Source organism: Mobula hypostoma, chromosome 24 (assembly GCF_963921235.1).
Source record: "Mobula hypostoma chromosome 24, sMobHyp1.1, whole genome shotgun sequence".
NCBI classification, from domain to species: Eukaryota; Metazoa; Chordata; class Chondrichthyes; order Myliobatiformes; family Myliobatidae; genus Mobula; species Mobula hypostoma.
The window spans coordinates 24,792,220-24,815,405 of NC_086120.1; the positions used below are offsets into that span (position 1 = coordinate 24,792,220).

At 46.0% G+C, this 23,186-nt stretch overlaps 1 protein-coding gene across 3 annotated transcripts in view; it reads left to right on the plus strand.

Moving 5' to 3' along the window:
- ano8b (anoctamin 8b) overlaps nucleotides 1–23,186 on the plus strand; it is a 130,021-nt gene that overhangs the window by 83,522 nt on the left and 23,313 nt on the right. For 2 of the 3 annotated variants that reach the window (XM_063032514.1, XM_063032516.1), the window contains exons 11-13: nucleotides 1,775–1,830; nucleotides 17,489–17,563; nucleotides 17,840–17,995. In XM_063032514.1, coding sequence (XP_062888584.1) covers nucleotides 1,775–1,830; nucleotides 17,489–17,563; nucleotides 17,840–17,995 — 287 coding nt within the window. The remainder of the gene's footprint in view (nucleotides 1–1,774; nucleotides 1,831–17,488; nucleotides 17,564–17,839; nucleotides 17,996–23,186) is intronic. The other variant, XM_063032515.1, reaches the window with a different exon arrangement.

A 23,186-nucleotide genomic window follows, 5' to 3' on the forward strand; every position in this document is an offset into this window, starting at 1 on the left:
CTTCCTTCTCCCGTCTGCGTGAGATGTGGGACATTTGGGAGACTTTGAACTTTTTACTGTGCTCATGGACTTCTTCATCAAGTTATGGTATTGTTGCACTGTTGTAACTATATGTTATAATTATGTGGTTTTGTGAGTTTTTTCAGTCTTTGTCTGTCTTGTGTTTTGTGATATCACACTGGAGCAATATTGTATCATTTCTTAATGCATGCATTACTAAATGACAATAAAAGAGGACTGCGTGTCTTCATAATCTAATTTGAAGAGGTTTACTATAGTAAAAAAAACATATCAGTCAATCTGAACACAGCCTGTATTGTACCCAACCACCTGCTCTCAGGGCAAAGGTGCTCATCTGTGAATATATGATTTTAAGAGTCCATTCCTTACCTTCCAGTGTTTTTGTGGTGAAGTCTCTCTCCCCCTCTGTAGTGTCATCCAGTTGAATTGTGCTCTGAGATCACTGGACTCTAATTTTGGCCTCTCTCCCTCATACAGTGATCACTGTGTTGCTGCTGTTTGATAACTCTGGAGTGAAAAGATTTGAAATCTTTCCCCAAGTAGCTGAATGTAAAATGCCATTGTAGAGTTCTGTATCATAAAGTGAGCTTCCCTGCAGACCTTACAAGCGACTGACCTTGCGATTATCAACTCTTAAGGCCCACCATCAGGAGGGCTGGGCATTGAAACGTCCCTTTTGCGCAAAGAAAAATGCCGTGGAGAGGAGGAGAGGATCAAAGTTCCTCGATTATCCCTGGATGATGTTCCTTTCGGTTTAAGATTAAAGAAGTTCTGAGAATGTTAAAAGGGACTTGATCGTACGATATACAAGATTTATTTCTTCCATTGGTGTGAAAGCAGACCAAAGGATAAAGATAAAGCTGAAAGAGTCAATTTATTTGTCATATACACACTGAAACATCAAAACATTCAATGAAATCTGTTATTTGTGTCGATGACCAACAGTACAGATATGTGCTGGGGGCAGCCCACAAGTGTTTCCATACTTCTGGTGCCAACAGAGCACGCTCATAACTTACTAACCCTAACCTGTGCATCTTTTGGAATATGGGAGGAAACCAGAGCATCTGGAGGAAATCCATGTGGTCATGGGGAAAATGTACAAACTTCTCAAAGGCAGCAGTGGGAATCGGACCCCAATCACTGATTGCAGCCGCTGTAATACCATCACTCTAACCACTACACCACCATGCCAAAGGGGCATGGCTGGAAATTAAAGGCAGGCTGCTCCCACTAAAAGTGTGAAAATCTGGAATCTCTTCCCTGGTTGGTTGTAGGTGCTGGGAATCAATTCCAGAGAATTGTGTGGAATAAGGGTGCTGAACACGGGCTCTGAAGTTCTATTAGTTATTATCAATGTGAATGGCGGAAGAAGGTTAGACAGTCGAATAACCTCTGCCTGTTTTACAGAGCAGTCAGGTCCCTGAAGTCTTAATTGCACCTCCTACCTTTTAGACCACAGACTCAGCTTGTTTTCGTTAGTTTGTGGTGATTTTGGGTATCTGCTCATCTTTAAACCATGCTGCATCTCACCTTGTTTTGCTCCCAGGTCTTGATCATCTGCCTGAACTATTAGGACTGAGCAGACTATTCAGTCATCTCATGGTCTGAGTGGTTATAGAGGAAATATTGCAGGGAGATTGGCTGCTGCACTAGGCTTTGTCTCATTACTACAGCTGCTGTTTCCAATGATTCACAGTCTCGTCTCCTCAACCATCTCTCAGTCTTGTTCTTCTGTCTCCTTTCTTTGCAGAGAATTACCGTTTACAGAGTGCCTATGAGAAACACCTCATCATTAAAATAGTTTTGGTAAGTATTCGCTTTCTAAAAGTTCATTCAAGCTGGCATAAATATCCCTTGCAATCATAACTCCCAACCCTAATTGTCCTTGAGAAGGCTTTGGGGAGGGAGTTGTGGCATTTAGACCCGGTGATGTGTAAGACTGATGATATGCAGTACAGTATATCCCAGTCAGCATGGTCTGTGTCATATACGTGGGCATTCCCTTGTGCCTGCTGCTCTTGTCCTCCTTGGCTGTAGATGTTATGGGATTGGAAGATTCCGGAATTACACCAGCACTACATTTCAACAGTCCCCCCTTGGCTGTAAAGTGACTTGGGACATCCTGAGGTTGTGAAAGGAACTGAAGAAATGTAAATGCTTCGGATTTTGGGACAGTGCAGTGCGATCTCCAGTTCCTCCCACAGCTGACAGACGCCCTCTCTACTCCTATGTGGTGCAGGTTGGGGGTGGATACTAATTCAATTCAATTCACTTTATTTTCTGTGAGGAACTTTGTGCACTGGTAAAAACAACATCACAGAGCTTATGATACACAACACCACACTACATATAATTAAACACAACATTAAATACTCACAATAGATAATAAACACTAATAATTAATGCATGTAATTTAAAATACAAATACACATAATAAAACTTTTCACTGTCAAAGGTGCTATGCATATGACAAATTCAAAACTGGGTGTTAAGGAGGCAAATGGAGGAAGGCACAAACGAGACGAGGCTCTTCTGGTGCTGATGGACAGGGACCTGTAGTGGCGTCCAGATGGCAAGAGAGTGTAGTGTGTGTGAAATGTGTGTGTAAAGTCCTCTGCTCTTTGCTGAGCCTTCTTTATTGTCCATCTCCTATGGATGCTGCTGAGAGAGTCTTGCTCCTGGCCAATGATTTTTCTACTTATTCCGACAATTCAGTTGGGTGGGCTGAGATCAACAGTGCTCATTGTTCTAAACCATGTCGTGATGCTGTAGGTTAATATTGATTCCATGAAGCATTTATAAAATGTCTGGAGAATCGATGACTGGACCTGAAGTTTCCGCATCTTCCGAAAGAAAAATAAGCGCTTGGAGAGCACCAACCCACCATTGGTCCTAAAAGTGATTTTGTTATATCATCATCATCATCACCAGGTGCCGTGCCCAGTTTGAGCTTTGACTGCCATGGCCCACACACTCCTGTTTCGGGTCAAGTGTATCAATTCATTGATATTCATTTCCAGTTCTGTCGCTGCTGTCTCCATCATCATTTGAATTTGTCTTCCCTTCAATCTTTCCCATAATTACTGTGCATTCCAACTACTCTTTCCTAATCACATGTCCAATGAAGTTACGTTGCCTTTTCATGATCTCATACATTATTTCTCTTTTTGTGTTTGCTCTGTTCACAACATCCTCGTTAGATATTCATTTCGTCCATGATATTCTCTGCACCCTCCTCAAAAACCACATCTCTGCTGCTTCAATTCGTTTCCTCATGTTACTAGATATTGCCCAACATTCTGAGCCATATAACATAACTGGATAAACGTAACATTTCTGTACTCTGAGGCGGGTTGTCATGCCTAGTTTAGTATTGGTCAGTATACTCTTCATTCTCATAAAGGTGTCTTTTGCCATCCCTATTCTTCTTTTCATGTCCGTGTCGCACCTGCCATCTGATGTCACCCAGCTTCACAAAGTAGCAGAAGTTCTGTACTTGTTTTATGTCTTTCCTGTTTATTCTCAGCCTGCAGATAGGATTATCCTTCTTTTTGGATATCACCATACATTCTATCTTTTTGCAATTAATAGATAGACCCATTTTTGCACTTCCTTCAACAACTAAATCAATTAAGTTTTGTAGTTCTTCCTCCGTACTTAAAATCAACACAGTGTCATCTGCATATCTGAAATTATTGATGTTTTCACTGCCAACTTTGATTCCCAAGATGCCTCTTATTTTTTGTAATATTGTTTCACTGTACACATTAAATAAATCAGGGGAGAAAACAGACCCTTGTCTAATGCCTCTCTTGATTTTCGTAAACTGACTTACTTCTCCATCTATTCTTATAGCGGCAGTTTGTTCCCAGTACAGATTTCTGATTAGGCGGAGGTCTTTTGAATCTAGATCTAGAGTTTTCTGTAATATTTCAAATAACTTATTGTGCTTCACTTTATCAAATGCTTTTGTGTAGTCGATAAAACAAACAAACAAATCTTTTTGCGCTCGAGTAGCACGTTCTGATAGTATCCTTAACAACAATATTGCGTTTCTTGTACCTTTGTCTTTCACAAAACCACATTGTCCTTTACCTATTTCAGCTTGTATCTTACTTTTAGCTCTTGTCATCAAAATTCTTAGAAGTATCTTGGTGATATGACTCATTAAACTTATGGTCCTATTTAATTCACATTCTACTGCTCCAGCTTTCTTAGGAAGAGTGATAAATACAGATGTTTGCATCTCTTCTGGTATTATTCCAGTCTCATAAATGTCATTGATTAAATCAGTAAGTTTTTTAATTCCATAATCTACAAGGGCAATAATTTGTTCTATTACTAATTCATCAGGACCTGCTGCCGTTCCTTTCTTCATCTTATTTATTGCATTACGAACTTCAGATTTAAAAATACTCGGACCTTCAATATTGCTTAATTTCTGGTTTTTCGCCTCGATCATCTTCAAACAATTCCTGAATATACTCAGTCCATCTGTTCATAATCTCATCTTTTTCCATGATAATGATACCGTCCTTGGCTTTCAAACATCCACCTGAAAAACAGAGGAGCTTTTTACCAGTGATATTCTTAATTTATTGATGTAACCCTTTTGGATCAGTAATAGGGATTCTTTCTATTTGCTCACATTCCTGGTTTAACCATTCTTCTTTGGCTTTTTGACATAAGCTTTTAACTTTTTTATCTAAGGACTTATATTCTATAGGATTTGCTTTCTTCCATCTCCTTTCTTCCATTAGATTTTTGATTTCATCTGTCATCCATTTATTCTTTGTGCTTCTTTCTTTTCTGGGAATCACTGACTTTGCTGATTCTACCAAGGCATCCTTTAGAGAGTTAAATTTCATTTCTACATGATTCCTATCATCTTCAACAGATTCTATTTCTAGACTTTGAAATCTATTCCTTATTTCAATTGTAAATTTTTGTCTTAAGTTTTCTTCTTTAATTAATTGCAAGTAGTCAAGGTTTTTGCTTCTTTAGTTTTTTAAGTTTTACTCTTACATGACATACTACTGGGTTATGGTCACTATTACAGTCTGCACCTGGATATGTTTTGCATTGAGTCATTGAGTTTCTCAGTCTTTGGTTTATAGTAATAAAGTCAATTTGATTTCTAGTGTTATCACCTGGACTTTTCCAGGTCCACAAGTGTCTTGGATGGTTTTTAAAGTAGGTCTTCATAATGACCTGATTATTCATCTTGCACCATTCTACCCATTTCTCACCTCGTTCATTTCTTCCCCCAGTCCAAATTTTCCTATGGTATTTCCATCAGCACCTTGTCCTACTTTAGCATTTAGATCTCCCATGACAATAACAATATCTTGAGATTTGCATCTTTGCTTGTTCAAGCTCTTCATAGAATTTATCTATATCCTCATTTTTTCCATCTGTTGTTGGTGCATATACCTGTATAATTGCTAAATCAAATGGTTGTCCTCTGAATCTAACAGGACCACTCCTTCTGATATTGCCCAATGTCCTAAAACACTTTTTGCCATGTTTTCATCCATAAGAATTCCTACTCCATTAGTATGGGATGTTCCACAAGAAAAAATTAGTGTTTTATTTCTATACTGACATTTTCCAGCACCTATCTAACAAACTTCGCTAATTCCCATGATGTTAATCTTTAGTCTTTCCATTTCATTTATCACATTGTCCAATCTTCCTGCTGGATATAGGGTTCTTACATTCCAAGTGGCAATAATTTTCTTTTGTGTTACTTGAATTTTATGAGCAGTAGCTTGATGACGGTCGGGGATCCCCTGCTGACCAGAATCAACCCTACCGAGCGAAGCATCTTCAGAATTGTCTTGAAGATCCTCTTGACTCTGTTGTTGTGTGATACATTTTGTGAGTTTGACCATGGTTTTCTTAGCAAATATATTCTCGGAAACCTAATATCTAGCAACGGTGGTTTGCTATTGCCTACCATTGGGCGAACTAAAGAAATCGCCATTTCTCTTCCCAAATGCTCATCCGCCTGTACTATAGCCATTGACATTTGAGGTCCTAGCTCATCCATCTTCTCCGTCATAAGTTCAGTTACTGAACCAGCCGGATCTGCCGTTGGCCTTCGCTCGTATCCTGAGCAGGAACCCTTGCAGGTGCTACCGTTCTGGGTCAGAGCAGCCCTGGAAGCAATGAATGACTAAGGGGTAACTCCACTTTCCCCAAAGCTCTGGGAGTCCCCAATCAGAGCCCCATCGCCGGTTGCAGTTTAGAGTCATACCCAGGACATTTTTGTTTTATATAGTTGTAATATCTATAGCTATTACCTTTCCCACCAACAACTGACAGGTAGGGCTGGGGGTGGGTGCAAGGCTGAGTGAGGACCAGTTGGAGTGAGCCTAAGTCTGAGTCACCAGAAAATCTTTGGCACAAAGCTTTCTCTTTCCGGCACAACTCATGGAACAATTGCGACCCCACGCTGTCCCACGTCATCACTATTCCCCTTCCCCTCCCGATTTTCTAGGGCACCTGCTGTCAGCGTGATTGGGCAGGTTGGAGTGCCACAGCTAGCAGAGTTGTTGCTTCATTCACAGCACCAGAGACCCGGGTCCTGGGTTCAGTTCTGCCCTTGGGTGCTGTCTGTGTGGAGTTTGCATGTTTTCCCTGGGATTGAGTGGATTTCCTGCATGGGTTTCCTCCCATTTGCCAAAGATGCGCAGTTGACAGGTCAATTGGCAGCTGTAAATTGTCCCGAATGGTGGATTATAAGGGGAGTTGGGAGAGTTAAAAAGTAGGGTTTGTTTAAGAAAAGTGTAAGTGGGGTGGCTGATTCGGTGGGCTGAAGAGCCCGTGTCTATGCTGTATCTCTGACTCTGTCCATGATACCAACTCCCACCTGCTGAGATGCGATTTTAAATTTCCTCTGCCCAGGTACCTGCTCTGATCCTGGCCACTTTCACTAAAGCTCAGAGCAGTGGTGACAGGGTCCCAGCAGGCACGGTTGCAAAGTCCTGCTAGTATGCCAGAGGAAATGGGGGGAATAAGAGGATGGGGGAGGAAATAGGGGGTGCAGAGAGAGGGGTTTAATTTCATCTCTTTGGGTTAAAGAGGTGAAAGGAGATGGTTCCCTAGTGACCCTGTAATTCTGATCTGGGCTTGGGAAGGCAGTGGTGTAAGTTACTGCTTTGGATAAAATTAGGGGCATTTGACATTTGACATTCAGCCCAGTCAATAGAAGATGTGAAGCTTTGAGCAGACCTCACAACTCCCAGAGCCCTGCCCACTGTGACCTGGGGCTGGGAAATTCACCCTCGCCTCCACGAATGTGTCTGATGAAAGTGAAGAAGCGAGTGGGGACAGTTGAGATACCCTGCGCGCCACAGTTTGCTTGGTGACATTGAATTGTGTAGCGGGAGAGAGATTTCAAAAGAAGCGAGTGGGGGCAGTCGAGACATTCTGTGTGCTACAGTTTCCTTGGAGACATTGGATTGTGCACATTGGGCACCTGGCAAGGACCAATAAAAATAAGTTAAGTTTAAGTGGAGCAGTCATTGTGGGAGTGGTCATTGTTTGAGTGGACCAGTGTTAGAGTGGGGAGTTCAGGCTTTGGCGAGGAGAGGCGGTGGCAATAGGTAGATTTGTTTTTCTAGTTTAATTTTTCTTTCCTGTTGCACAGTTAGAGCAGTGGGGATGCCAGGCAGAATGGTGGAATGCTCCCCTTTTGTGATGTGGGAAGGTGGGGAGACCTCCACTCTCTCCGTTGACTACACTTGCAAGAATTGCATTGAGCTGCAGCTACTTTCAGACCATGTTAAGGAAATGGAGCTGGATAAACTCCAGATCATTTAGGAAGCTGAGGAGTTGATCAACAGGTGATACAGGGAGTTGGTTGCACCCAAGGTGTAGGATGCAGGTGACTGCGATTTAGGGGAAAGGAGATAAGCAGCCAGTGCAGAGCAACCCCTGCGGCCTTTCCCCTCTATTTTGGGTACTGCTGGGGCAGGATAACTGAGCAGAGAAAATCCACAGCGATCGGGTTTCCGGCACTGAGTTTGGCTCCGTGGCTCAGAAGGGAAGCGGGGATAAGAGGTGAGCTGTCGTGATGGGGACTCATTGGTTAAGGGAAAGGCAGGAGGTTCTGTGGAAAAGAACGAGATTCGTGGATGGTATGTTGCCTCCTGGGTGCCTGGGTCAGGGATATCTCAGATTGGATCCACAGCATTCTTACATGAGGACGTGAGCAGCAAGAGGTGGTGGCCCATGTCAGAACCAATGACGTGGGGTAGGAAGGGTGAAAAAATCCTGCAAAGTGTGGTCAGGGTGTTAGGTGCCCAGTTAAAGGAAAGGACCTCCAGGGTTATGATCTCAGCATTGCTACCCATACCACGTGCTAGTGACCCAAGAATTAGGGAGATCATACAGTTTAACACATGGCTGAGGAGATGGTGCAGCGGGGAGGGCTTCAGATTTTAGGATCTTTAGGCTCTCTTTCAGGGATGGTGAGACCTGTACAGAAGGGATGGTTTGCACCTGAACTGGAGGGGACTAATATCTTTGCAGAAAGGTTTCCACAGGGGGAGGCAGGGTGTGGTTACAGTAGAGTTGCAGGAAGATGGGAACCAGCGTACCACAGCAGATAGTGGAATGGTTTGGGGCAAAGATGTTGTTAAGCCTATAGGAATTGAAAGGTTGAGCATGGTGGGACTAATGATCTGAGTTAGACTATAAGACATAGAAGCAGAATTAGGCCATCTGGCCCATCGAGTCTGCTCCGCCATTCAATCACGGCTGATCCTTTTTTTTAATCTCCTCCTCAACCCCAGTTACTGGCCTTCTTCCTGTAACCTTTGATGTCATCTCCTTTGATGTTTGTGTTGGTGCGTGGCCAAGTGGTTAAGGCGTTGATCTAGTGATTTGAAGATCGCTAGTTTGAGCCTCAGCTGAGGCAGCGTGTTGTGTCCTTGAGCAAGGCACTTAACCGCACATTGCTCTGCGACGACACCGGTGCCAAGCTGTATCGGCCCTAGTGCCCTTCCCTTGGACAATATCGGTGTCGTGGAGAGGGGAGACATGCAGCATGGCAACTGCCGGTCTTCCATACAACCTTGCCCAGGCCTGCGCCCTGGAAACCTTCCAAGGCGCAAATTCATGGCCTCACGAGACTAACGGATGCCATCAAAAAAATCAAATCAAAAAAAATCATGTCCAATCAAGAACTGATCAATCTCTGCCTTAAATGCACCCAACGACCTGGCCTCCACAGCTGCATGTGGCAACAAATTCTACAAATTCATCACCCTTTGGCGAAAGAAACTTCTCCGCATCTCTGTTTTGAAAGGGCGCCCCTCTATCCTGAGGCTATGCCCTCTTGTCTTAGACTCTCCCGCCATGGGAAACATCCTTTCTGGGAAACATCTACTATGTCTAGGCCTTTCAACATTCGAAAGGTCTCAATGAGATCTCCCCGCCATCCTTTTGTGTATATTGTTGTGTGTATTTCAATGGAATGAGTATTGTAGGAAGGGTGAATGAACTTAGGGCCTGGATCAGCATGTGAAATTATGATATTGTAGCCATTAGTGAGACTTGGTTGCAGGAGGGGTAGGACTAGCAGCTCACCGTTCCAAGATTCTGTTGTTTTGGCTGTGATACAGTGGGAGGGATTAAAGAGGGAGAGGTGACATTACTAGCCAGGGAAAATGTCACGGCAGTGTTCAGACAGGACTGGCTGGGGAGTTCATCCACTGAGGCTATATGGTGGAACTGAGGAATAAGAAAGAGATGACCATGTTAATGGGATTATATTATAGACCAGCCGACAGTCTGCGGGATTTAGAGAACCAAATTTGTAGAGAGATTGCAGACTGTTGCAAGAAATATAGGTGAATTTAACTTTCCATATATTGACTGAGACTCCCACACTGTCCTGTAAAAGGGCTGGATGGGATAGAACTTGTCAAATATGTTCAGGAATTTTTCCTTAATCAGTACATAGAGCACCCAACTAGAGAGAGTGTGTGATACTAGATCTCCTGTTATGTAATGAGACAGGGTAGGTAACAGAAGTCTGTGTAGGAGAATGCTTTGTATCTCGTGATCATAATAGCATAAGTTTCAAGATAAATACTGGGAAGTTATTAAAAAGTATTCTAAGGGGTCAGATATATATTTAGATAGACAAGAACTGGGATAGTCAACATGGCTTTGTATGTGGTAGGTCATATCCAACCAATCTTATAGAGTTTTTTGGGTAACTTACCAGGAAAATTGAAGGCAAAGCAGTGGATGTTGTCTACATGGATTTTAGCAAGGCTTTTGATAAGGTCCCCCGTGGGGGGGGTTGGTCAAGAAGGTTTAGTCGCTTGGCATTCAAGATGAGGTAGTAAATTGGATTAGATTTTGCCTTTGTGGGAGAAGCCAGAGAGTGGTAGTAGAGGGTTGCCTCTCTGACTGGAGGCCTGTGACTGGTGGAGTGCCACAGGGATCAGTGCTGGGTCCGTTGTTATTTGTCATCTACATCAACGATCTGAATAATAATGTGGTAAGCTAAATCAGCAGATTTGCAGATAACACCAAGACTAGGGGGGTGTAGTGACAGCAAAGGAGGTTATTAAAGCTTGCCACATACATCTAATGCTAGAGGAACTCAGCAAGCCAGGCAGCATCTATGGGAAAGAATAAATGCTCGACATTTCATGCCTGGACACTTCACCAGGACTGAAGCTTGCAGCAGGATCTGGACCAGCTGGAAAAGTAGACTGAAAATGGCGGATAGAATTTAAGACAGACAAGTGTGAGGTGTTGAACTTTGGGAGGACAAACCAGGTAAAATGTACCAGGAGAGTGGTAGGGTACTGAGGAATGCAGTGGCACAGAGGGATCTGGGAATAGAGTTCTTTAATTCCTAGAAAGTGGTGTCACAGGTTGATAGGGCCACAAAGAGAGCTTTTGGGATGTTGGCCTTCATAAATCAGTATTGAGCACAGGAGTTGGGATTGTATGTTAAAGTTGAATAATACATTGGTGAGATCTAATGTGGAGTATTGTGTGCCGTTCTAAGCAACATCAAAGATAGTCTTAACCCAGGATATGCTTATTTCTCACTGCTGCCAATGGGCAAAAGATAGAAGTGCCTCAGGACTCGCACAACCAGGTTCAAGAACAATTACTACCCCTCAACCAACAGGCCTCTGAACAAAATGGGATAACTATACTTACTTAAGGACAGATTTATCTTGTTATTTCTTGCTAGTTATTATCCCACACAGTGGTGGAACAGAGTCTGTGATTATTCCACACGATGGTGGGACAAAGTCTGTGATGATTCCACACGATGGTGAGGCAGAGTCTGTGATTATCTCACACTGTGGTGGGACAGAGTCTGTGATGATTCCACACGATGGTGGGACAGAGTCTGTGATGATTCCACACTGTGGTGGGACAGAGTCTGTGATGATTCCACACGATGGTGGGACAGAGTCTGTGATTATTCCACACTGTGGTGGGACAGAGTCTGTGATTATCTCACACTGTGGTGGGACAGAGTCTGTGATTATCTCACACTGTGGTGGGACAGAGTCTGTGATTATTCCACACTGTGGTGGGACAAAGTCTGTGATGATTCCACACTGTGATGGTACAGAGTCTGTGATGATTCCACACGGTGGTGGGACAGAGTCTGTGATGATTCCACACGATGGTGGGACAGAGTCTGTGATGATTCCTCACTGTGGTGGGACAGAGTCTGTGATGATTCCACACTGTGGTGGGACAGAGTCTGTGATTCTCGTACACGGTGGTGGGACAGAGTCTGTGGTGATTCCACACTGTGGTAGGACAGAGTCTGTGATGATTCCACACTGTGGTAGGACAGAGTCTGTGATGATTCCACACGATGGTGGGACAGAGTCTGTGATGATTCCACACGATGGTGGGACAGAGTCTGTGATGACTACTCACTGTGGTGGGACAGAGTCTGTGATTATCTCACACTGTGGTGGGACAGAGTCTGTGATTATTACACACTGTGGTGGTACAGAGTCTGTGATTCTCGTACACAGTGGTGGGAAAGAGTCTGTGATGATTCCACACTGTGGTGGGACAGAGTCTGTGATGACTCCACACTGTGGTGTGACAGAGTCTGTGATCATTCCACACTGTGGTGGGACAGAGTCTGTGATGATTCCACATGATGGTGGGACAGAATCTGTGATGATTCCTCACTGTGGTGGGACAGAGTCTGTAATGATTCCTCGCTGTGGTGGGACAGAGTCTGTGATGATTCCACACTGTGGTGGGACAGAGTCTGTGATGATTCCACACTGTGGTGGGACAGAGTCTGTGATTCTCGTACACGGTGGTGGGACAGAGTCTGTGGTGATTCCACACTGTGGTGGGACAGAGTCTGTGATGATTCCACACTGTGGTGGGACAGAGTCTGTGATTCTCGTACACAGTGGTGGGAAAGAGTCTGTGATGATTCCACACTGTGGTGGGACAGAGTCTGTGATGACTCCACACTGTGGTGTGACAGAGTCTGTGATCATTCCACACTGTGGTGGGACAGAGTCTGTGATGATTCCACGCGATGGTGGGACGGAGTCTGTGATGATTCCTCGCTGTGGTGGGACAGAGTCTGTGATTCTCGTACACTGTGGTGGGACAGAGTCTGTGATGGTTCCACTCTGTGGTGGGACAGAGTCTGTGATTCTCGTACACTGTGGTGGGACAGAGTCTGTGATGATTCCACACTGTGGTGGGACAGAGTCTGTGATGATTCCTCGCTGTGGTGGGACAGAGTCTGTAATGATTCCTCACTGTGGTGGGACAGAGTCTGTGATGATTCCACACTGTGGTGGGACAGAGTCTGTGATTCTCGTACACGGTGGTGGGACAGAGTCTGTGGTGATTCCACACTGTGGTGGGACAGAGTCTGTGATTCTGTACACAGTGGTGGCACAGAGTCTGTGATGATTCCACACTGTGGTGGGACAGAGTCTGTGATGACTCCACACTGTGATGTGACAGAGTCTGTGATTCTCGTACACTGTGGTGGGACAGAGTCTGTGATGATTCCTCACTGTGGTGGGACAGAGTCTGTGATGACTCCTCGCTGTGGTGGGACAGTGTCTGTGATGATTCCACACTGTGGTGGGACAGAGTCTGTGATTCTCGTACACTGTGGTGGGACAGAGTCTGTGATGATTCCACACTGTGGTGGGACAGAGTCTGTGATGATTCCACACTGTGGCAGGACAGAGTCTGTGATGATTCCACACGATGGTGGGACAGAGTCTGTGATTATCCCACACTGTGGTGGGACAGAGTCTGTGATTATCTCACACTGTGGTGGGACAGAGTCTGTGATTATCTCACACTGTGGTGGGACAGAGTCTGTGATTATTCCACACTGGTGGTACACAGTCTGTGATGATTCCACAGGGTGGTGGGACAGAGTCTGTGATGATTCCACACGATGGTGGGACAGAGTCTGTGATGACTCCTCACTGTGGTGGGAGAGAGTCTGTGATTATCTCACACTGTGGTGGGACAGAGTCTGTGATTATCTCACACTGTGGTGGGACAGACTCTGTGATTATTCCACACTGTGGTGCTACAGAGTCTGTGATGATTCCACACTGTGGTGGGACAGAGTCTGTGATGATTCCACATGATGGTGGGACAGAGTCTGTGATGATTCCTCACTGTGGTGGGACAGAGTCTGTAATGATTCCTCGCTGTGGTGGGAGAGAGTCTGTGATTATCTCACACTGTGGTGGGACAGAGTCTGTGATTATCTCACACTGTGGTGGGACAGACTCTGTGATTATTCCACACTGTGGTGGTACAGAGTCTGTGATTATCTCACACTGTGGTGGGACAGACTCTGTGATTATTCCACACTGTGGTGGTACAGAGTCTGTGATGATTCCACACGATGGTGGGACAGAGTCTGTGATGATTCCACATGATGGTGGGACAGAGTCTGTGATGATTCCTCACTGTGGTGGGACAGAGTCTGTGATGACTCCTCACTGTGGTGGGAGAGAGTCTGTGATTATCTCACACTGTGGTGGGACAGAGTCTGTGATTATCTCACACTGTGGTGGTACAGAGTCTGTGATGATTCCACACTGTGGTGGGACAGAGTCTGTGATGATTCCACATGATGGTGGGACAGAGTCTGTGATGATTCCTCACTGTGGTGGGACAGAGTCTGTAATGATTCCTCGCTGTGGTGGGACAGAGTTTGTGATGATTCCACACTGTGGTGGGACAGAGTCTGTGATGATTCCACACTGTGGTGGGACAGAGTCTGTGATTCTCGTACACGGTGGTGGTACAGAGTCTGTGGTGATTCCACACTGTGGTGGGACAGAGTCTGTGATGATTCCACACTGTGGTGGGACAGAGTCTGTGATTCTCGTACACAGTGGTGGGACAGAGTCTGTGATGACTCCACACTGTGGTGTGACAGCGTCTGTGATGATTCCACACTGTGGTGGGACAGAGTCTGTGATGATTCCACACGATGGTGGGACAGAGTCTGTGATGATTCCTCGCTGTGGTGGGACAGAGTCTGTGATTCTCGTACACTGTGGTGGGAAAGAGTCTGTGATGGTTCCACGCTGTGGTGGGACAGAGTCTGTGATTCTCGTACACTGTGGTGGGACAGAGTCTGTGATGATTCCACAATGTGGTGGGACAGAGTCTGTGATTCTCGTACACTGTGGTGGGACAGAGTCTGTGATGATTCCACACTGTGGTGGGACAGAGTCTGTGATGATTCCACACTGTGGTGGGACAGAGTCTGTGATGATTCCTCGCTGTGGTGGGACAGAGTCTGTGATGATTCCACACTGTGGTGGGACAGAGTCTGTGATTATCTCACACTGTGGTGGGACAGAGTCTGTGATGATTCCACACTGTGGTGGGACAGAGTCTGTGATGATTCCACACGATGGTGGGACAGAGTCTGTGATGATTCCTCACTGTGATGGGACAGTCTGTGATGATTACACACTGTGGTGGGACAGAGTCTGTGATGATTCCACACTGTGGTGGGATAGAGTGTGTGATGATTCCACACTGTGGTGGGACAGAGTCTGTGATTATCTCACACTGTGGTGGGACAGAGTCTGTGATGACTCCACACGATGGTGGGACAGAGTCTGTGATGATTCCTCGCTGTGGTGGGACAGAGTCTGTGATGATTCCACACTGTGGTGGGACAGAGTCTGTGATGATTCCTCACTGTGGTGGGACAGAGTCTGTTATTCTTGTACATGGTGGTGGGACAGAGTCTGTGATGATTCCACACTGTGGTGGGATAGAGTCTGTGATGATTCCACACTGTGGTGGGACAGAGTCTGTGATTCTCGTACATGGTGGTGGGACAGAGTCTGTGATGATTCCACACTGTGGTGGGACAGAGTCTGTGATGATTCCACACGATGGTGGGACAGAGTCTGTGATGATTCCTCGCTGTGGTGGGACAGAGTCTGTGATGATTCCACACTGTGGTGGGACAGAGTCTGTGATGATTCCTCACTGTGGTGGGACAGAGTCTGTTATTCTTGTACATGGTGGTGGGACAGAGTCTGTGATGATTCCACACTGTGGTGGGATAGAGTCTGTGATGATTCCACACTGTGGTGGGACAGAGTCTGTGATTCTCGTACATGGTGGTGGGACAGAGTCTGTGATGATTCCTCACTGTGGTGGGACAGAGTCTGTTATTCTTGTACATGGTGGTGGGACAGAGTCTGTGATGATTCCACACTGTGGTGGGATAGAGTCTGTGATGATTCCACACGATGGTGGGACAGAGTCTGTGATGATTCCTCACTGTGGTGGGACAGAGTCTGTGATGATTCCACACTGTGGTGGGACAGAGTCTGTGATGATTCCTCACTGTGGTGGGACAGAGTCTGTTATTCTTGTACATGGTGGTGGGACAGAGTCTGTGATGATTCCACACTGTGGTGGGATAGAGTCTGTGATGATTTCACACTGTGGTGGGACAGAGTCTGTGATTCTCGTACACGGTGGTGGAACAGAGTCTGTGATGATTCCTCACTGTGGTGGGATAGAGTCTGTCATTATTCCACACTGTGGTGGGACAGAGTCTGACATTATTCCACACTGTGGTGGGACAGAGTCTGACATTATCTCACACTGTGGTGAGACAGAGTCTGTGAATATCTCACAGACTGGTGGGATAGAGTCTGTGAATATGTCTCTCTGTGCGCTGTGTTTTCCTTGTTTCAGCCGGTGGCATGTTTCCATGTCACTTCCACCACTACTGAAGCTCATCGCAGTGACCCTGTCTGCACTGACCTTTCCTTCAGTCTCCGTTACACACTGTGTTCTGGTTGGCTGACCCTTTGGCAGAGATTTTACGACCCCTTCTCATGATTATGTACAATCCTCATGATCATCTTGCTGTTGTATCTGACTGCTTCTGGATTCTGGCTCAAACACACTTCATAAATTAGACCTCACTACCGACAAGCTCTGGCTCAATGTTTGTACTGAATGTATACCAGGGTTTCGAACTGAAAACCCAAGTGTTATCCATCATTAAAAAAGATGCATCATCTGGTAGTTTCTCACTGAGTGTGAGAGCTCTCTTTGTATAATTGTCTGTGTATTTTCAGTTTGACAGAATCATGTACAGATTTGGACAACAAAGGTTCAAAGGATCACTTTATTGTCAAAGTATGCATGTACAATACACTCTGATATTCCTCTTCTCCAGATAGTCATGAAACACAGAAAACGATGGGAGTTGTTGAAAGTAAAGACATCAGCCCTCCCACAGAAATAGAAAAAGATACAAAACTCACAGAACACAAACTGCACAAAAAGAAACAGATCGCCCACACGGATAATAGCAGCTGGAACCTCAGACCCCAAACCCCTAACCCACTCTCTCGCACTAAAATTAACTGATCACCCACCCAAAAAATGGCAGCTAGAACATCAATTAGCCCAAAACCCCCAACACCCAACCCCCACCCTCGCAATAAAGAACAGCAACAATAACATCAACCCCCCTCCACCCTCTCCTTCACAAAAGAGAATTGTGACAATAGCAGCATGCCCCCAATCCCTCCCTCACGCACACAAACTAACAGATCGCTGTCACACTAAAACACCAACAGGAACATCGGACCCCAAATCTCCAACCTCCTCCCTCACACAAAAAGCCCATATTGCCCACCCTCCAATTGGCAACAAGAAAGAAAACCACAGGAAACTGAAAGAGACCAGTATAAACTACAGTCCAATAATGACATAAATCTCAGAATTTCAAAAGCAAAGTGACTATACTTTAAAAAGTTCTTTGTGAAAGATGTTGTGGAAATGACTGCCAGTTCTGGGTAATACATTCACTCTCAGTGGGTGGGGTAATGAGTGAGGGTGGGGTTAATCTCTATGGGCAGAACTCAGCATAATCTTTTATTTCATTTCTTCCCCCCAGTTTCAGTTTGTGAATTCCTATCTCAGCCTTTTCTACATTGGATTCTACCTCAAAGACATGGAGCGTCTCAAGGAGGTAAGGCCTCGCTTCACACATCTCGCACTGCACGTGTCCACCCTCTGGGCGAACCGGCTAGCATGGGGATGAATGGCTGAGTGGCCTGCTCCCGTGCTGTCAAACTAGGTAATGACAGCCAGAGGGTGTGCATTTGCAGTCAGCAGTCTGTGAGGTTGTTGCAAGCTGTGGTATTGCTTTCTATTCCTTCGCCCAGGGGAGTGGTGGCAAACGACTGTAAGTCGCCGTGGTTCATCTTTGTTTCCCTCATGTTTCTCTCTCCTCTCTCCTCTGCAGATGTTACTAGTCTTCTCTCTGAGTAAAAGCCTTCTGCGGCAGGCTAAAGACGCCCTCCTCCCGTACTTTCTTCTCAAAGTCTATCTCCTCCTCATCTTCAAGCGAAACATGTTGACGAGAGCCTCCACTGTCTGCTCCCGGTGGTTTATCGGCAAAGTACAGATATCCCTGGCTTGCTACTGCATGCTGTGATACAGGCTGAAGTGCAGGGTTCAATGTAGGCCATGCCACTAACAAAATTTCCTTCAATGTGACTTCTGGCGATGTCGCTAGATGCCACTTCTACTGCCCACCTAGATAACACCTAAAAAAATGCTGCTTCTGTTGCCCTGAGCAGCTGCTTATCAAATGCCCAAGAGGGTATTGAGTGGAATGAGAGAGACAGCGAATTAATGAGCTTTTTTATTGCTTTAAGTCCCTTTGCGTTGTAACTTTACACACTTTCCTGGAGGGTCTAGCAAAATAAAAGTAGGGTTGGCACCATTATTCTTTTCTGCCTTGGCACTCTTCCCTCAGAAAGATGAGCAGCTGCAGAAGGGCTGGGAAGTTAATCTAATGCAGAGAGAAGAGTTTATGGAATCCTTAGCCCACACACCCTAGATGTGAATATTCCTGTGGGTGGGTGGGAACTCTGGAATTCCGAGCCATAGCTCCGGTTACTGCTAGCCGACTATTTTTGGAAAGCAGTTCAAGCCAAGTGTTTCATAATCTAGAAACAAATGGTTAACCAGTGTCTGTAGGACCCAGAATTGGTATCTCCATCACTCCATCAAGAGTCAATGTCTGTGGGACCCACACCCTAGTGACGGCCAGTGTCTGTGGGACCCCTACTTCAGTGAGGGTCAGTGTTGATGGAACATCAGTGTTCAGTCTTGTCAGTGAAGATAGGTTGGAGGGGTAGGTAGTGCTGAGGAAGCAATGCGATTGCAGAAAGACCTAGACAAATTGGAAGAATGGGCAAAAAAAGTGGCAACACACATCAAAGTTGCTGGTGAACGCAGCAGGCCAGGCAGCATCTCTAGGAAGAGGTGCAGTCGACATTTCAGGCCGAGACCCTTCGTCAGGACTAACTGAAGGAAAAAAAGTGGCAGCTGGAATACAGTGTTGGGAAACGTATGATAATGCATTTTGGTAAAAGGAACAAAAATGTAGACTGTTACCTAAATGGGGAGAAAATTCAAATATCAGATGTGCAGAGGGACTTGGGAGTCTTCGTTTATGACTCCCAGAGGTTAATTTACAGGTTGAGTCTGCGGTAAAGAAGGCAAATGCAATGTTGGCATTCATTTCAAGGGGAAAAACAAAGATAATGCCGAGGCTTTACAAGACACTAGTCAGGCTGCACGCAGTATTGTCAACAGTTTTGGGTCCCATATCTCAGAAAGAATGTGTTGTCATTGGAGAGAGTCCAGAGGAGGTTCATGAGGATGATTCCAGGAATGAAGGGGTTAATGTATGAGGAACATTTGGCAGCTTTGGACTTGTACTCACTGCGGGATCTCATTGAAACCTACCAAATGTTGAAAGAACTCGATAAGGTGGATGTGGAGAAGATATTTCCTGTGGCAGGGGCATCCAGGACTAGAGGGTACAGCCTCAAAATTGAGGGGAGACCCTTTAGAACAGAGGTAAAGAGGAATTTTTTTTAGCCAGGAGTTTTGAATCTGTGGAATGTTCTGCTACAGACAGCTGTGGAGGCCAAGACCGTGGGTATATTTAAAGCGAAAACTGATAGTTTCCTGATTGGTCAGGGCATCAAAGGTTATGGGGAGGAGGGGTTGAGTGGGATCCGGCATCATTCATGATGGAATGGTGGAGCAGACTCAGTGGCCTCCACATATGCCTTGTGGTCTTCTGTGGGACATGTATCCTGTGCAGGAAGGTCAGTGTCTTTGAAATCTGTGCCCCAGAGAAGATCAGTGTCTGTGGGACCTGTACCCCAGTGAGGGCCAGTGTCTGTGGGAGATACATCCCAGTGAGGGCCAGTGTCTGTGGGAGATACATCCCAGTGAGGGTCAGTGTCTATGGGACCTGTACCTCAGTGAGGGTCAGTGTCTGTGGGAGATACATCCCAGTGAGGGTCAGTGTCTGTGGGACCTATACACCCCAGTGAGGGCCAGTGTCTGTGGGTCCTACACCCCAGTGAGGGTCAGTGTCTGTGGGAGATACACCCCAGTGAGAGTCAGTGTCTGTGGGACCCGTACCTCAGTGAGGGTCAGTGTCTGTGGGAGATACAACCCAGTGAGGGTCAGTGTCTGTGGGAGATACACCCCAGTGAGAGTCAGTGTCTGTGGGACTTGTACCTCAGTGAGAGTCAGTGTCTGTGGGAGATACACCCCAGTGAGGGTCAGTGTCTGTGGGACCTGTACCTCAGTGAGGGTTAGTGTCTGTGGGTCCTACACCCCAGTGAGGGTCAGTGTCTGTGAGACCTGTACCTCAGTGAGGGTCAGTGTCTGTGGGAGATACAACCCAGTGAGGGTCAGTGTCTGTGGGACCTGTACACCCCAGTGAGGGTCAGTGTCTGTGGGACCTGTACCCCAGTGAGGGCCAGTGTCTGTGGGACCTGTACCTCAGTGAGGGTCAGTGTCTTTTGGACCTGTACACCCCAGTGAGGGTCAGTGTCTGTGGGACCTGTACCCCAGCGAGGGCCAGTGTCTTTTGGACCTGTACACCCCAGTGAGGGTCAGTGTCTGTGGGACCTGTACCCCAGTGAGGGCCAGTGTCTGTGGGACCCATAACGAAATGAGGAAAATTGGAAGAGCAATCTAGCTTTTCCAGATTATTCAGAGCAACGATTGTCCTTTTTTTATGAACAAATAATCAGTAGATTTGGATTTCAGGAGATCAGCACCTGATCGGAGACTGACAGATGAACTCTCATGCCTGTAAAATTCCTGCCTTATCCATTAACTCAGAACAAAACCTTGAGGCATCTGCAGCCACAAATCCCTGGTCCAGCCTCCTGAGCCCAGTTTCTGTCTCTCTTCATCTCATTGCCGCCTTCCCTGCTCCTATCCGGGGTTGGGTACACATGAGATTGAACACTGCTTAGTATGCATGTGAGTGGGTGTGTAATTTTGGCGAGCTCCTTGTGTGACGGGGAGCCAGCAAGGAGGAGTCAGACTCCTGGTGTGGTGTGGGCTGTTCGTTCAATTTCAGGGCCTGTTTGTGCAGAACAGTACTAGGCTGCGGGTGTCACAGAACGAGTAAGTGGAAAGCAGCACCTCCTACGGTTTGAAGCACATTGTTGCATGTGAAGGCATCCTTTGTCCTGTATCGCTGAACTTGCGTTTTCTAACACTGGCCTTCTCTCAGACCTAACCACTGTTAGCTGCATAAAGCATGATTGTTTGATGGAGTATGAGGTTGTTTTGTGTGACCACGTGAGATCTCCACTGGTATGAGGGAGAGTGGGCTGGCTAAGTGCACATGGCAAAAATTGAAGGAAGTTTGGGCATGATTTGGAGAGGTGAATAAACTCTTGGAGAACAGGAAAGCAGTGATTTCAGAAACTGAAAACTTTGGTTTTGGTAGGTGTGAATTTGAAACTCTCTCCGGGGGTTGAGTCTATTGATACATCCAGTGCAGTTCTGGGAGAATACTAAAGTGTCAGAGGTGATATCTGTCATGAAAAGATATCTGACGTCTTGAAGATCCCCATGGCCACTACTTGGACAATGACAGGATTCTCACCTGTGTCCTTACCCAATATGTATCCCTCAGCTGGCACAGAAAAGCAGATCATTTGGTCATGGTGGCAATGGTGTTCGTGAGATCTTGCTGTGCATAGATAAAGGCTCCTCTATTCCCCACAATAGAGCAGTGAGTAAATTTCACAAATGTGTCTCTAATTTGCAGACTTTGGGACATACCGAGGATGGGATCGGTGCTAAGAAAAAGCAAGTCTGTCTTCTGTGTTTGCTAAACAGGAGCAATGCAATAAATTCCCTGAAGCTAAATGTCATAGGACCAATGAGATGGCACAGAGTGAAGCAGTTCACAGGGTAGATGAATGCTTATAGAGACTCCACGTTTCCCTTACCGGGGTCACAGACATTTTGGGGAACTTCTGAGCACAGAGAATCTGCACTGCAAACGACTCCCTAAACAAGGTTTGCTGTAGATTTTCTGTCTGTCAGCACGGTGAGCTCTTTGACACTGACACATTGCTCTAGGCAATAGCAGAAACACGAAGCTCTCCCTGCACCCTCTCCACTTGCACTATTTGTGATGTCAGCTCAGAGGGACGGTGGCTAGTAACTTGCTTCCATTTGGGCACCGACTTGCCCTGTGCCTAGGAGATGTGGCCCCATCCACAGCAGGTACCTCAAAGCACTGGAGAGGGGCCACCAATGTCACCTTTGCAAAATCCTGTAACTAGACTGGTAGGTTGAGCAAATCAATGCCAGGTTCCTTTCTGGGACCAACACGCCCAGCAACAAGGTTCTAGTCACACCCTGTCAGTTTCGTCGGACAGTTCGCACTGTGTACCACACACTCAAGCACAGCAGGATACAACATCCTCACTGATTCATGGAAAACTCTGGCTCAACATAGACTGGAAGCACTCAGGTGGCACTGTGAAACCCTAGTCTCTCCATCTCACCACTCAGACTCCTAACGGAGTCTGCATAACGATTGCTCTACCTCTCCACATACTCACTGTGCCAGAGAGCACCCTCACCCTTCCTGTGGCATACCTTGCACTGGCCTCATTAGCCACCTCAGAACCCACAGCACCAGAGAGGAAGCAGGCAGTCCTCAAAATGAAGGTGGCCCAATCCAATTCATCCCGGCCACGATTAGCTTCCTCAGTTCTTGCTTGCTGATGTCCACTCCCTCCCTGCCTTACAAATTTCTGACCCAAAATAGAGCCCTGGTGGCAAAATTCATTAAAACTGATTCTCTGGTTGTTACTGTTATTTATGGGAGCTTGTTCTGCTTAAAAATGCAAACATTTCTAACATTGCAAAAGTGACAACACATCAGAAATGTTTTGTGATGGTGTTCGTTTATCTGGTTCTTGGGGGATACTGGATGCCCCAGTGTTGATGTGGTGAAGTGAAGACTGAGTGAGGGTCAGTCTGCTCACGTTCACAGTGCTACCTGCTTACGTTCACGTGCAGAGAGGACACGGTGTAGGGTGGAGTGGGGGGGGGGTCGTGGATGAGGAAGCGCAACCAAAGAAGGGCCAAGAAAGCAAGACCTTCAGATTCTCTAAGAATTATAGCTGAATTTCCAAGTCACTGCTGTGTGGAAAACCTGGGGTTGTTGAGCAAGGAATGGTTTCCCATTTTCTTCTCTCCTGCAGATTTCCTCTGGGTGCTCCGGTTTCCTCCCACAGTCC